Raw genomic sequence first — 17,276 nt, forward strand, 5'->3', positions numbered from 1 at the left:
GATCAAATATTCCAGATAATCAAGTGGTCCACATAATCAATATAAAAACAATTACAAAGTAATAGAAATGTAATGCAGAGGGGGTACGCATCATAGTTATACTTTATTTACACTATAAATCACTAAGTAATAATGCAGCTTTGCCTTAAATAAAAAATTGATGACAGAGACCCTTCTCACTCACACCCACAACTGACTACAGGGGAACCTCGAGTATCCAAATACCAATTATCCGAAAATCAGTTTATCTGAAGGAGATCTCGAGGTCCCGATAGAAACATTACATCAATGATGTGTTTCCAACAGTGATCACGTCTTTTGTTACAGTAATTAAACAGGCACCATCTCCAAATGACTGACCTCCCTCCCTCTCTCTCTCCCCACACTTTCCCTAACCTCCTCCACCTACCCCCCTACCCCCGCTTCCCAGGAATAATCTCTCCAACATTGTCCTGTGCAGGGCAAACGTGGAACCTGTCAAAAATTTGCAGTAAAAAGTGGTGCGTGTGGCTGTGGCAGTGTTATTTGGAGACATACCCCACAAAGGCAACTGCGGCAGCACAGCAATCTTGTTGTTGGTATGCAGTCCAGCTGCCCTGGAGAGGGGCCGGGGGTAGATGGGGGGAGCGGCAGGATCGGCAGGGGGCTGTGTTGGAGGCAGGGGCTTACACGTTTTGTGCTGGGGGTGGAGGCGGGTTTGGACTGGGTTGGGGGAGTGGTTGGACCGGGTTGGAGGGGGGGGATGCCAAACGGGAGGGCGGTGATGGGGGTGGGGGCTCGTGCGCTGCAGTCTCCTGAACGGGGAGTAGACTTTAAAACTCCGAACCCCAGAGGAAAGGCATTTAATTGATTTTCCGAATAATCGATTATCCAAACGAAATAGTGCTTGCCCATCTCGTTCGGATAACTGAGTTTCCACTGTACACAGACATTGTGGTAAATCTCAGTATTTTGGGAGATATTGACTTAAAAGTGAATCAATTGTTGATATTTCATATGGCCATTTGATTGAACAAGAAGTATATTTATATTGACATGAATTATTTTTTAAAAACTTTAATAATTGGACAGAATAAAACAGTAAACTTTACGGTATTTATGATACATAATTTTTCCCAGTTTATCGTAAGTGCCAGTTCATAAAGTGCCGTTTAAAATAAAGGTTGCTGAACTTGCCACTGAGAGAGTACAACTGAAGTTCATCAGACTAATTCCTGTGATGACAGGATTGTCTTATGAGGAGAAATTGAGAGGAAGTTAATCATGTATTTTCCAGAGTTTTGAAGAATGAGAGGCAATCCTATTAAAATTTATCAAATTCTTACAGGGCACCATAGGGATATATAGACAGGACATTTTTCCTAGCTAATGGCTCTAGAGCCAGGGGTGACATATCAGGATAAGGGATAAGCCATTTAATACTGTGATGAAGAGGAATTTTTTCACTCACATATGAGTGAATCTTTGGAATTCTTTACCCTAGAGGGCTGTGGAAAGCTCAATCATTGAACAAGCTCAAGACAGATATTGATAGGTTTCTGTTGACTAATGACATTAAAGGATATGGAGATAGTGCAGGAAAGTGACATTTAGGAGATAATCAGTCAAGACCAAGAATAGGAGGACAGGCTCAATAAGTTGTACATTTACTCCTGTTCCCCTGTTGAGGATTTCACTCGTTCAAATGTTTAAATAATGTCAGACTAACCCAGGCCTGTTGCCCAATTCCTTTTTACAAACTTACTTTGTCATAGCTGTGAAGTTTTCGAGAGTCTCCTCGCTGATCTTCCAGTTCTCAGTGTCTCCTTTTACAAACCCAGTGATAATAACAAATATAAGGACCAGAATGTTGATGGCTGTAAATATTTTGGTAACCCAAGCAGACTCCTTCACACCAAATGATAGAAGACCTAAAGTACACAGAATATTAAAAGTAAAAATGCATCAATGTATAATTTTCTCACACTGAACAGTAATTTTGCTATAGATAGAAATTAATACAAAAGAATATACCCTCTATATGAACTGCATAAAATTACAATAAACTAATTTTAGTTCTGAAAATGAGAAGGGCTTAACTGGGAAGAGTTCTTTCTTTTAGTCTATGCAGCAACATTGACCTGAAGGGTTTTCCACAACATTTACATCTTATAGACTTCCGTCTCAGTTGTTTTGTTCAACATCAGGCATTCCAGCCCTCACACACACTCAGCCCCTACCCATTCCCATGCCCTTTGTGCCAATTCATACTCCCTCATCCATCTCCCATGGCTCCTCATACGCTGCATGCAAACCCATGTCTAAAACACAGCCCCTTATTGTTTCTATTCAAACTAACCCATGACACCACATCCACTGCCCTAGCCCCTTAAAGCCACTTTGGGCCTGGTTACAATAGATATGTAGTTGTTGTAGCTCAGTGATAGTCCCTTAGGGGCCTGACCTCCACTTTGGAAAACACAGCCCTTAACAAAACAAACAAGACTTCTCTTTGTAATCTCACATGAAATGTGTCTCAACTTTTAATACCCTCTTTAAGCCATTAATCAAACTGTGAACATACAACTGCAAATCCTCTTCCCCACCAACCTCCAAAACTGATCATGACTTATTAAAAAAAAGTTTCTGGATGGTACCTTGCTTTTGTAGCAGCATTAACTTTCTACTCTTAGTTGTCAAGTACCGATATACCTAAGATTATTATGGATCCACCTAAAGACAATAATGCTCCAACATTTTAAATTGGAAAATGAAGTGGTGCTATTTTCTCTAGTTAGGATAGTGTTACTAGAAGGATGTTTTAGATGTAATTGGTCTTTTCACTCCCTATAAGTGGTCTAGGGCATAGAATGGGAGGGGAGAGAGTGCAGTTGAAGCTACTGACTTGTTGTTGTGTAGCCTGTACATTGCATACTTAGTATACCAGGGATAGAGAGCAGAATCACCAGTCAAGGAAATGCTACTGGACTGCTTAGTTTAATTTATCAGCAAATGGTCCCACTCCTGACCTTAGGTTGTATTTTTGTCTTCTGCATGAAAAGTCAGATGTAAATTTTTCCACCCCTGTAATGCTGTCTTCATCCTGAAAGTGCCTGACTACTGCATTTTCATTGTGAGCAGACAGACATGGATTAGAGACTCGGACAGTGATTTCCAGAGGCAGGTCAAAGTTGCAATAGAGATGGATGAATTCTGAGATGGGGAGGTAAGGAACCCCAGATCTCGACATAGCAATCAGGGCCCCCAGATCTCACCCACACTCATGTTCACTCCATAGATCCATGCATCCTCTGTATTCTCCATGCCGCTTCAGCACTCTTCCTGTATTACGAGGTATATTTCCAATAAACCCTCCAGTAACACTGGAAAATCTTTTAAATACTCATTATTGTTTTTTAAAAAAAGCTTCTCAAAATTCCCCTCTTATAAACTTATAAACCTATGAAGCATAGCCATTCATCTTTCTACTTAACTGATTTAAATCCACTTAACGGGTCTGAATTTTACCCAAATAAACAAACATGCATTTAAAAACATTTCAAAGAAAGTTTAACTTATTAACAACACACAAAACTGTAAATTAAATAATCAGTCCCCTTCATAGCTGTGTAAACTGTGTAAACTGTGTAAACTCCTACAGTGCTGATTTCATTCATGAGTTTTGGAGTTCTGCTAGGTGTTCATTCGAGGCCATCTGGTAATCTGTAGTGATGTTGTTACAAAATAGAATCTCTACCTTTTTACTTCTTTTACCACTGTGTAAAAAATGATGTAAAAGCCCTCTTTCTCCCTGCATGTGCCATTCCTCACTTTATCCCTAGTCTGATCTTCTTCATTCACAATTCCTAGCACCTGTGCAGTCACAATGCAGCTTCTCTTTATACAATACTAACTAATCCTGATATTTGCCACTTACCGATGTGCCTGGTCAATGAAGGGTTAGCAGGGTTTATCCTCTTTGGGGACAGAGGTCATGGCAATGAACAGGGACGCTGTTGGACTGCTGTCTGCATTGCAGTCAATGACACAGGTTAATCATACATTGTGAACTCCAGTCCATTTTTAGAAAATATCCTCTCTAGTTACCCCTAATGTTTTTAAATGTGACTGTATGATCATGTCTGATAGTAAAGCAAACAACAATATCCTGAATTCTACAAGCATTATGTTAAGTATCTTTTCCAGCTTACCATAAAATGATATATTAAAACTTCACTCTCACCATACCTGACAATAATAATATAAGACACACTGCAAAAAAGTCTGGATATTCTGCCAGTCCTGGTGAATTCATCTTGAAATATGTGCCAAAGAAATTTCCAATCTGTTTGCCAACAAGTTCATCAAAGGTACCACTCCATGCCCTGGCAACACTTGAAGTACCTAAGTATAAAGACAAATGAAAGAAATGCGACTAAGTTACACATTCACATTAATGCTTCACTGGCAGCCTGTACCAATTAAGAAAAGCAAACTGTAGATAATCCGAAGAACAAAATGTTCATTAGACAAATAATTGCCAACAGGATTACACCTCATTTGACACTATTGCCACTCTAAATTCCATTTGAGAAGGCTTCACGAGTACTTTTGCTTGTTTGGAACTGTTCCTGGTGGGGTAAGTTTGCACAAGCTGTAATAACTTATCGATAAAAGGACAATGCTTAAATGTTTTATTGGAACACTCTGCACTTGTCACATTAAAAAAACAATATTCCAACAGATAAGCATATTTGAGGAGAATTGAGGGGAAAGTAGGAAGAACAATTTCACACAACAATTGGTAATGATCTGGACATGAGATCTAATGGAAATAAATATTATGAATTATTTCAAAAGGCAATCAGATAGTCATTTTAGGGTAATAAAATTCATAATATTAATAAAATTACAGGCCAATTGGAGAGAATAGGGGAATGGGAATAATTGGATTGCATTCCAGAGAACCAGAATGGTGTAGCCAAACATGTCTAATAACTTAGCGATTTTATCAAATAAATTCTACAAGAACTTCTGTCAGTTTAGTTAATTTAACTTTTAAACATGGGCTTTAGCAATTAAATCAAAAAGATTGAACCCTACACTAAGCTATTAAGGAGAGCAATTTGAATTGAACGAACTAAGTATTCTGTATGATTGAACCTTTTGTACCACCTTTCCAGAGTTGTTACAATCTATGGAAATTATATACTTTTTTGACCGAGAGTAATATTTTCATGTTGAAATATTCCTTTTACAAGCATTAAAGATTCCAAAATCCTGAAGGAATCTCTTTGAGACCTGCTGGATCACGTTTTGCCTCTGTAAAAAGATGTATTCACCTAATAAATGCAAGGATCATCTACAGGTCAGTTATATTGTGCTGAGTGGCATTTTTCTCAAGCCAAAACATTGGTACCAATGCTTCATCATGGAAAAATAATGCAAGTTAAATAATTGTTAACAATTTTTTTTCTTTTTATTTGACCTCAGCACAACAGAAAGAGGTAAAGAAAGAGAAACAAACTTATGACACTTTATCATATAATTTAAATTAAGGGATCATCTCAATGTTATTTGCAAGATTTCGTTATACACAAAATGGCCATCCCATTAGTTTATAAAATGATCACAATGCTCTCATGCATTTTGCAAAGTTCTATGAAACTTTCCTAAGAGATATCATAAATCACAATGGCATTACTTTGTGTAATGTTAATATTTTGGGGCACTATGACAGTTCACTGCTGGGTGCTATCATTTGGAAGTGGAACCATTTGAACATTGAAATGTACATTCTATTCATATTAGGAGTTCAATGCGTAATGGATCTGGAGCATAAAATTGTCAAAATAGGTGGTTCCTGCTGCATTACTTTAGCATTATGATTATCGACATGATTTTTATCAATCATTTTACACTGACTGTAGTTGGTGGCTTCTGAAGTAATTCAGTAAACTTTGTGGGGTAAGCTCCATTAGTGAACCAAATTAGGATATGGCAACACTCTGTGCTCTTTTTCTTTCCTGGTGCCAGTCTTCTGCAATAGTGGGATTATGAACCTATGAACTCTGGGTTGCCAGTCCATCATCATAATGCTTGCATCATAATGATAGATGAACGGAAAACAGAGAATCATTAAAATTAAAATCCTGCCAAGGAAGGCAGTTAATTGAAAGAAATAGTTTATTTTCATCTTTAATCGCAAGCCAGTTCCAAAAAAACAAACAAAATTAATTTAAGATAATCTTCAGTATTGATTCTACCATAATCTTCAGCAAAACCAGGATAATCCAAAGTTTAGTAATGTACAAAAGTAAATGGAAGGTGAATCCTGGGTATGTACATAAGAAACACTTACCAATGACATAAGAAAGAATTAAGTTCCACCCTGTGATAAATGCCCAGAGTTCACCAACAGTCACATAGCTGTATAGATAAGCAGAACCGGTCTTTGGAACACGGGCCCCAAATTCTGCATAGCACAGACCAGCCATCACTGAAGCCAATGCCGCAATTAGGAAAGAGATGATAATGCTGGGTCCGGAATCCCATTTAGCCACCTCACCAGCTAGTACGTAAACACCAGCTCCGAGTGTACTGCCAACTCCCAGTGCTATCAGGTCTATGGTGGACAAACAGCGGCATAGTTTGGTATCTTCAAGATTATTTTGGCTTATGATTTTTCTACGAACTAAACATTGAGTGAAAGACCTCACAGTGCCACAATGAATCATCTTTGACGGGGAGAGCTGAAACAAAAAGAGAAATACTTTAAAATCTCTTAAATAGACAATCATTTAGCTGCATCTTAAATTTCTTCATTGTGATATAATTTTCTTGTCAGGGCATATTGCTGCTCAAGAATGCTGCCTATCTGAATTACAAAATCAATGATAAATCTTTATCAATCATAACAATGCTGCTAACCAAACAGTATTAAAAACATAACTGAATTTCTTTACGCATTACTCTAATATTGTTTTATGAAGTCAGGATTTACTTTTCCAATGTGTTACTCTGCTGCTAAGGTGCAGCTGTGTTTAATTTGACAATCTCCACATCCCCAAATAACATCATCGACATATAGCACATGCTCAGCTGTTCAAGATGGTACATACAACACCATCTTGTTTAAAATGGGCAATAACCATTTAACTACATCTCAAGTTCAAACAGGAATTTATCAGGTGATTGCTTTACTTGACTGATTAAGTTAAATTGTCATTATTATCAAAAAACTATTGCAATTTTACCAGTGAATTTGATAACAAATTCCATAATTCAGCACATTTTAAGTTCATCTTGATTATGTTTTTTACATTTAATTTTTCTCGAATGCCATTGATGACAACGGGGAAGTTCCATTGACAGGTTCTTGATATTTCCAATGAATTTGTCTAAATTTCACCCACATTCATTTCAACTTTTAATCATCCAAATAGGTAACTTACCTCTACAAAAGTAGCCACTAAACCTCGCCCTTCAAAACTTGTCGAGAGAGAGAGAGAGAGAGAGAGAGAGAGAGACGGAGCAGCTTTCATAATCCAAGCAGCCACTGAAAACTAACCTAAACATCCTGGTCTGTGGGAGCTTGCCCTCACCCGTTCAGGCTGCTTCTATTGTTCCAACTATCAAAAAAAGCCCAAGGCCTTAAAGCTGTTTACTTTATTGGCTTGAAGAAGACTGCTCGGTGCCTATGTCTCAACCTCTCTTCACAAAAATGCTACCAGGACAAAATACACTGCTTAAAGCTATAGTATTGTCACAGGAGGACACATGTTCAGAAAATTGAAAGAGCCTTGGCAAGTTATTGCATGTTATAGATGGTACAGGCTGCTGTCACTGTGAGCTGGTGCTGGACAGAGTGAATACATATGGTGAAAAACATACTAAATGGGCTACTTTGTCCTGGATGGTGTCCAACTGTTGTAATGGTGTTATTTGGGGCAAAGTTTTGTAAGCACTTTCCGCAAAATGTCTGACTCTAAGTCTCTGGAATACAAGTCACATCTACATCATCCTTACAACTAAAGTTTAATGAGATCAGGAGCTAAACAGTCCTGGAAGAAGCCACAAACTGAGCATCACTGAGTACTGCCAACAACATCTTCCATTGCTTCATTGATGATAGAGAGTAGACTGGTATTGTGGTAACTGTCTGGGTTTGATGTGTCCTGCATTTTGTAAACAGAACATACCTGGGAAATTTTCCACATTGGGACGTTTTGGCTAAAGGTGTGGTTAGTTCTGGAGCATGACTTTTTATTACTATTTCCAGAGTGTTGTCATGGTCCATAGTTTTACAATATCCCATGAATTTAACCATTTCTTTATAACATCTGGAGTGAATCAAGTTGACTGAAAACTGGCACCTGTGACACTGAGCACCTCAGGAGGAGGCTAAGATTGATGGATCATCAACTCACTTCCATAAGACTGAAGAAGTTTGTTACAAATACTTCAGTCTTGTCTTTCTATACTATGCGCTGGGCACCCCCGTCATTCATTATGGAGATATTTGTGGAGCCTCCTCTTGTTAGTTGTTCAATTGTTTATTAACACTCATAGCTGAATGTAGGCAGAAATAGAGTGACCAATCTCTCTACACCTCTATTTCCCACCAGGATGGTCTGTGAGTTCTTGGCTTCTTCTCCGACAAGAGTGTGAACACTCCCCATTCACCACCACTCTCCTCTGCTTGGCTGAACTTGTTCCCTCACTGAACAATTTCTCCTTTATTTTATCTCATATCTGCCAAGTCAAAGGAGTGGCTATGCACACCTGTATGGGTCCCAGTTATGCCTACCTCTTTATGGGGTGTGTGGAACTGCCATCTTTTCCCAGAACATCAATGACTGCTTTGGTGCTGCTTCATTCTCCCACCAGGACCTTGAAAACTTTGTTCATTTTGCTTCCAATTTCCACTCCTCTATAACTTTCACATTCCTGACACTTCCCTTCCTTCCCTTGATCTCTCTGTCTCTAGTTTGGGGAATAAACTGTCCACTGCCATCCACTACAAAGCCACTGACTCCCATAGCTACCTTCACTACAGCTCTTCACATTCCATGTTCTGCAAGGACTCCATCCTTTTCTCCCAGTTCATTTATCTACGTCACATCTGTTTGAATGATGACACCTTCCAAAGCAGCACTGCTGACATGGCTTGCTTCTTCAATGACTGTATTTTCCTGCCCACTGTTGTTGACAGGGCCCTCAACCACATCAAACCTATCATACACACTTCCGCTCTTGCCCCATCCCATCATTCACAACAGCCTTATAGGGTCCCCCTTGTCCTCACTTTTCATTCCACCAGCCTCCGCTTTCAAGGGATCATTCCCTACCATTTCAGTTAACTCCATCAGACCACCACCAAATCTTCCCCTCACTTCCCCGTCTGCATTTTGCAAGGATCATTCCCTCTGGGGCACTCTAGTCCATTCCACAAACACCAATACCACCCCTCCTTCCCACAGCACTTTCCCATTTAATCCTTTAAGGTGCAACACCTATCCCTTCAACTCCTCCCTGCTCATTATCTAAGACCCTAAACAGTCTTTCCAGATAAAGCAGCATTTCACCTGTAACTCCTCTGATCTCGTATATTTTGTTCACTGCACCCAATGTGGCCTACTCTACTTTGGAGAAACCAAATGCTGACTAGGTGACCACTTTGCAGACCACCATCCGTCTGCACAAGCATGACCCTGACCTTCCCATAGCCAGTTATTTTAACACAGCATCCTGCTCACACACTCACCTGTCTGTCCTCAACATGCTGCAGTGCTCCAGTGAATCACAGTGCAAATTGGAGGAACATCTTATCTTCAGACTGGGCACTTTATAGCCTTTTGGATTTAATATTAAGTTCAACGCCTTCAAATTATGAACTCCCATTTGTTTTAGTTTTGCTTGTTACATTCTCTGTCACCATGTCCTCTCTCCCCTCTCCCCTCCCCAGTGGGACTGTCTGCACCTTTCAAGTCTGGCAGTTACACGCCATTGTTCTGCCATTCTCACATTCTGACCACTTAATCTGAACTATCAACATCTTTTCTTCACCAGCACTTTACACCCTATATCTCCCACACCAAAATAAATGCTACCCCCTCCACACTTCACTTCAGCTCTGATGAAGAGTTATCTGAACTTAATCTCTCTCCATGGTTGCTGTCTGACCCGCAGTGATCTCCAGCATTGGTTGCTTACAATTCAGATCGGACCTGTTAGTTGTGGGATCATTTAGCTCTGTCTATCACATGCTGCTTCCACTGTTTGGCGAGCAAGTAGTCCTGTGTTCTATCTTCACTAGGGTGGCACCTCATTTTTAGGAATTCCTGATGCTGCTGCTGGCACACCCTCCTGCATGCTTAAACAACAATGTTAGGTGTGCCTCTGATCTTGCCGGAGAGTGTGCCTGTGTAAATGCCATGTCCCCAGGGTCATGGTTGTACACTTCTGTGATGGATCTTGCAGGTCAATTGTTTGCTCCACAGCGTCCTCAGAAGGATTACTTAACTGGAAGCAGTCACAATCCACTCCACCAGACCACCGGACCATCCAAACGTAAGAAACCTGCGAGGAAGCAGGGTAAGCTTGCCGGTTAGTAAGACTGAGATTAAGCGGTTTCAAGGACACCCCCACCCCGCCTTCCTAACTTATTCCGAGCAAACGTACAATTTCTGAAAAACACGATGGACGAACTCAGATCACGGCCCAGCTTCCAGCATGAACTGCGGGACTGCTGCACACTCTGCTTCACAGAAACCTGGCTCAACCCATCCATTCCCATCTGCGTACTTCAGGCTGATGGTTTTTCTATCCATTGTATAGACCATATAGTGTCCTTGGGTAAGACAAAGGGTGGAGGGATTTGCTTTTTAATCAACAACTTGTGGTACATGGACATTGCAACCTGGGCAGCCATTGCTCCCCAAACCTTGAATTCCTCACCATCAAATGCTGCCCCTTCTATCTACCACTGGTATTTAGCATTGCTATACTAACTGCTGTGTACATACACCACAAGCAAAGGTTGAGGAAGCTCTGGATGTGCTCTACTCCACCACTAACACCCTGGAGACGGAGCACCAGAGGCTCTGTTTATTGTAAATGGCGACTTCAATTAAGCCAATCTAAGGAATATGCTGCCCAAGTACCGCCTGCCCCACCAGGGGCTGAACATTTTAAATCACTGCTACACCACTGTGAAAGATGCCTGCCACTCCATCCCCCACCCTCATTCCGGGAACTCCAACCACAATGCCATGTTTCTTCTCCCGGCTTACAGGAGACCCGCCCCCCCCCCCCCTCACAGATACAGGTCCAGTGCTGGTCGGAGGAGGCAGGGGATCAACTCCGGTGCTGTCTGGAATTGGCTGATTGGGCCATGTTCAAACAGTCCACAGGTACCTTGGATGGGTACGCCACCACCGTCACAGACTTTATCAGCAAGTGTGTGGAGGACTGCGTACTGAGGAAGTCAATCCGGGGGTTCCCCAACAGGAAATCCTGGATGGATTAGGACATACAGAACCTGCCAAAAACCAGGTGTGAGGCCTTCAGATCAGGAGACCCTCTCAAATATAAGGAATCCAAGTATGACATTCGCAGAACCATTAAGACACCCAAGGACCAATACCGATCCAAACTAGAGACCTAGACAGACACTCAGCGACTCTGGCAAGGACTGAATGACATCACAGGTTCTAAAAAGAAACAGTGCAAGATAGCAGATGATGACATATCCCTCCTTGATCGTCTCAACACCTTCTATGCTCGCTTTGAGCAGGATTTCAGTGGAGAGGTAACACCTATTCCAGCAAGTCCTGACAAACCTATCCCAACATTCTCTGCATCAGAGGTCAAACCAGTTTTCCTTCATGTGAATCCGAGGAAAGCGATGGGACCAGACGGAGTACCAGGCTGTGCACTCAGAGCATGCGCAGATCAACTGGCAGAGGTCTTCTCAGACATCTTCAAACTCTCCCTGCAGCAGGCCACTGTCTCTGCCTGTTTCAAGAGGGCCAACATCATCCCTGTGCTTAAGGCGGCTCATGCAGCATGTCTCAATGACTACTGCCCAGTTGCCCTAACTTCGGTGGTCATGTAGTGCTTTGAAAGGCTAGTCATGGTATTAATCAAATCCAGCCTCCCCATTACTCTTGACCTACTCCAATTTGCCTATCGGACCAGGAGATCCACGTCAGATGCGATATCACTTGCCCTTCACTCCTCCCTAGAACATCGTGACACCAAGATTAGCTATGTAAGAATCCTACTCATTGACTACAATTCAGCCTTCAACACTATTGTCTTCTCGAGACTGAATAATAAACTTAGTGATCTCAGACTAAGCCTCACTCTCTGCATGTGGAGCCTCCGTTTCCTGACCCACAGGCCACAATCAATGAACATCGGAGACAATATTTCATCCTCACTAACACTCAACACTGGAGCCGCTCGGGGTGTCTACTCAGCCCCCTACTGTACTCACTGTATACCCATGACAACACCACCAAATGCCAGACTAATGCCATTTGCATGTTCGCTGACGACACCACCATAGTCGGTCAAATCTCAGATGGCAACGAAACAGACTACTGGCAGGAGGTGGAAGACCTGGAAAAACAGTAGACTAAGAACAACCTAGCTCTCAATGCCGGCAAAACCAAGGAAATCATTATTGACTTTTTGGCGGGATATGACTCATGCCCCCCTACACATTAACTGCACAGAGGTGGAACAAATGGAGAGTATCAAGCTCCTGGGAGTGGTCATCCACAACAAGCTTTCTTGGACTCTTCATGTGGGCGCACTGGTTACAAAGGCCCAACTACGTCTCTTCTTCCTCAGACAGCTGAGGAAATTTGACATGACGGCGAACACGCTTGCCAAATTTTATAAGTGCGCCATCGAGAGCATTCTGTCTGAACGTATCACTACCTGGTAATGCAACTGTACCATTCAAGATCAGAGACGGTTACAGAGAGTGGTGAACTCAGCCCAGACAATCACAAAGGCTAACCTCCCATCTATAGAATCCATCTACCAGACCTGCTGTCAAAGAAAGCCCTCAGCATTCTCAAAGATCCATCCCACCCTAGCAATGTTTTTCTACAACCTCTACCATCAGGGAGAAGGTACAGAAGCCTGAACACACGCACCAACTAGTTTCAAAACAGTTTCTACCCTACAGTTGTTAGAATATTGAATAGACTCACAAACTCTTAACATTCACCTGTACCTGTGTTTTGGTTTTTGCTGCTGCTTACCTACGATTTACTTATCGATATTATTTAACTATTGCTCTCAAGACAAAGCTTTACACTGTGCCTCGACACACGTGACAATAAAACAAACAAACAAATAAATAAATACAACGAAATACATTGAGAAACAGTCACATTGGCAAAGGTTCACTATCCTGCAGGTACATATGAAACCATGCCAGAACATATTACTCTCTGTAGACTAAACGACCAAAATCTAAAATGCGACAATCGTGTTGTGACCGTTCTGAAAACAGTTATCCATTTGAGATACATTGTTGCATCAAATTCAATTCTGAAAGCTAAGTGGTTCAAATAATTGGAAAACTACCCGCCAACAACTCTATGTATCAAATCATTTATTTCGGTTCTAAGGAATAAAGCCTTATCTGTAGAGTCCAAAAGCGGACTAAATATTTAACTTCAAAAAGTGTAAATATTTGATTTGCCTGCATAATAGGACACGGTTTCAAAACTAGGAGAAGTAAAACAATGGTGTTCACGCAAACTTTTCCACGTTTCATTAATATTTCAGAAAGTGTACTATCTTATCTTTCAGAACTTTGAAGGGTTGACTTATGTTTATAAGATGCAATGTCTTGACACTGTAGGGTAACTAGACATGAAATCATGTTAATTAACAAAAAAAAGTAAAATCTTGGTCCCATAACCAACAAAATGATCATAAGAAGAATACCTAAGGATGGTTTTACTGAAAATAATTAAACTTTTGCACAATAATGTTATCAACTAGGGTCTAGCTACGGAAAACACCATTTTAAAACTTACTTAATTCCACAATATATTTGTTCTGCAGTATAATTAAAAATGTCCTTCACAGCTACATCAGATGAGAAACAGTTCATACAGTCATAATCATAGAGATGTATAGCACAGAAAAGCCCTTCGGCCCATCATATCTGCACCGTTTAAAGCAACCACCTAACTAATTTTCCAGCACTTGACCCATAGCTTTATATAATGTGGCAATGTAAGTGCACATATAAATACTTCTTAAATGTAACGAGGGTCACAATTTTATTATGATATTGCATATATTATAGTAATTTATTAAATCAATGATGCAAATAAATATTGTAATAAAACTCATGAAAAATTGATCTAACTGAATCTTTCTAACCTAATGTAGTTAAGGAAGAAAAAAATGGCACCAAGATGTTTTAGTTAAGGGATAGAGATCAAGTTCAGGAAATTGTGCTATTGCTGTACATAGTAATGGACAGACTGTAACACAAAGAACTAAAGTTATTTTGTTGATTTAACTATAGAAAAACTGTTATTACACTACATCGGACAGACTGGAAGAAAACTAGCAATCTACAAACACCAACTAGCTGCAAAGTGGCACAACAAATTTTCCCTCATCTCAGTACATACAGACAAAGAGGGCCATCAATTTGACTGGGACAACGTAACGATCCTAGCACAAGCTAACCAGAGACATGCACGGGAATTCTTAGAGGCCATCAACAAGCATATAGAAATAGACCCCATACACAAACCTCTACACAGCAAAACTGGAAATGACAACATGCACCTTAACAGATCGGGTCATATAAATATCAAGTGGAGTAAAACAACAAGACTTCATGGAAGTTTACATGGATGATGTTACCAAGCATGATGACAAAACATTTGCATGACAACCCACCAGTTCGGCGAGCAAACTAACAACAGCAACTGTTATTACACTGTAAGAGTGTACAAGGATGAGCAATGATGGTGATTCTGCTGTGAGAAACACTAAAACACTTAAAGGATGAACAGGGTATGTGCAGTTAAATGGTTAGGAAATCCAGACCAGGGGCCACAATTTAAAAATACTGGGCATGTCTGAGACTGGGACAAATATATTTACTCAGAGGTTTGTGAACCTTTAAGATTTTCTACCACAGAGGGCAGTGGAAAATCAGTCTTTGAGTATGTTTAAGGTGGAGATTGATAGGTTCCTGATTACCAATGACGTACAGGGTTATGAGGTTGGGGTGGGTTAAAGGCATTGAAGTGTTGAACCAGCCATGATCATATTGAATAGTGGCCTACTCCTGGGCTTGAGTGGCCTACACCTGTTCCAATGTTCCTGAAGGAAGTTGGGCTACTGAAAAACACCACTATAAACCTTCCTCCAATAAAAAAAACATTTACAACTACTTGTTGTATCTTGCCACTCAGTCAATTTCATTCATGTTGTTACTGTCTCTTTTATTGTAACTTTACTTACAAATCAGTTGTGCATTTGGAGGACTATGAATACCACATCAACAATATTACTATTAGAATTCTCCACTGTAACCTATTCAAAATTTTTCAGCCATTTAGTTAAACCCAATTTTAAGTGAACAATTCTGAATCTCTTTAATTAACCTCCAGTGACCAAAAAATTTTAAAATTTTGCTCTGAATTAGTTTCAAAAGATTCACCATAACAGAGTTTTTTTTATTAGATTACTTAGTGTGGAAACAGGCCCTTTGGCCCAACAAGTCCACACCCCTACACCACAGGCAATTTAGCATAGCAATTCACCTGACCTGCACATTTTTGGACTGTGGGAGGAAACCAGAGCAAACTCCACACAGTCAGTAACCTGAGGCGGGAATTAAACCCAGGTCTCTGGGACTGTGAGGCAGCAGTGCTAATCACTGTGCCACCATGCTGGGCTTGCTGCTAGGCTTGTTGTTGGACTTGTTTGAACAAGGGTGTAACATTTACAATTTTTCAGTCCTCTGGCATTAAGTTTAAGAAAGATTGAAAAATTATGGCCAATGCACCTGAATTTTCCTTGCTCACTTCCTTTGGAATCCTTGTCTGCATTTAGTCTACTTGGAAGCATCAGGTATGGTGTCTAATTGACTTTAGTATTTAGTATTTACAGTCTATTGTAAAAGAGCACATATTTTTAATACTTTGGGATAATAAATTGAAATGGAAGTTGGACTGCTATAACTGGAATGCAAAGTTTTTTTTAACTTGAAAGTTAAGTATTACATATTGTTGAGCAGAACAATACAATGTTGCTTTTAGGAAGCATTCCTTTAAGTTCAGGAAATTCTGCCCAGCAACTGTCCTCTGATCGATTGGATTGTAGAGAGCTAAAAAGTTGTCAGTACCAAGAAAGTAAAGCAAATAAAAATCAATAATCTATTCCTCTCTTTCTCTGTCCATATGGGGAAAAAGACTCAAAACCCAAGAGAGATTAAAATAAAGAATTCATTCAAGGAAAGACATAAATTTGATATTATCCATTGAACTGATGAATAACCATTACCCTACATTATCCAATATTTCCTCCTTATGAATATTAAATCCTTGTAGCAGCTGAATTTCCCCCCTCATCCACCCTCAGCATAGCCCGTGCAACATCTTCCTCTTTGGAAAAGAGGGGTGCAAAGCATTCTCTTCATTGTTCAGCAATGCCCCCTGGCACCATGCATAAATCACGTTGATGATCCTAATCAGCCTCACTGCTCCTCCTATCACCCTTTTACTAATCAGATGCCTCCAGATTATTTCTGAATTCCATTTAACGTTAGCTGCCAGACTCTTTGCAGTCTCCCACTTTACTTCTTTTGCTTACTTTTCTAATTCCCCTTTGAAACTTCTTCTGCTACACCTTAACCTCTGTCTCTTTTGTAATCCTGCAAGCATTGGATTTATTTCATTTGTTTTTCATGGGAACAAACCTTGAGTACAGTCAAGCTATTTCTTATTTGAAAGGTAACTCATCGTTCAGTTACAGTTTTACCTGCTAATCTTTGACCACAATTTAGCTGGGTCAGATCCACTTTATCATTCAACTGTCTCTTTAACAAATAAATCCCTAGTTCAAAATAGTTTGTATTTGAAGTGCACTGGCTTATTTCTCACATAAGAAGGTATGGGGAGGTGATGGTCTAGTGGCAACATTGTTAGACTTTTAATCCAGAGATCAAGGTGACATTATTGAGCAGCACAATGGCTCAGTGACCAGCAATGCTGGATCATAAATCCCAGGACCCATTT

At 40.3% G+C, this 17,276-nt stretch overlaps 1 protein-coding gene across 1 annotated transcript in view; it reads right to left on the reverse strand.

The window, feature by feature from the left end:
• slc7a2 (solute carrier family 7 member 2) overlaps positions 1 to 17,276 on the reverse strand; it is a 160,671-nt gene that overhangs the window by 52,575 nt on the left and 90,820 nt on the right. Inside the window, exons 2-4 of the mRNA XM_060830540.1 lie at positions 6,341 to 6,731; positions 4,228 to 4,383; positions 1,745 to 1,910 (exon numbers count right to left, since the gene is read on the reverse strand). Coding sequence (XP_060686523.1) covers positions 1,745 to 1,910; positions 4,228 to 4,383; positions 6,341 to 6,716 — 698 coding nt within the window. The 5' untranslated portion in view covers positions 6,717 to 6,731. The remainder of the gene's footprint in view (positions 1 to 1,744; positions 1,911 to 4,227; positions 4,384 to 6,340; positions 6,732 to 17,276) is intronic.

Source organism: Hemiscyllium ocellatum, chromosome 1 (assembly GCF_020745735.1).
Source record: "Hemiscyllium ocellatum isolate sHemOce1 chromosome 1, sHemOce1.pat.X.cur, whole genome shotgun sequence".
Taxonomy (NCBI): Eukaryota; Metazoa; Chordata; class Chondrichthyes; order Orectolobiformes; family Hemiscylliidae; genus Hemiscyllium; species Hemiscyllium ocellatum.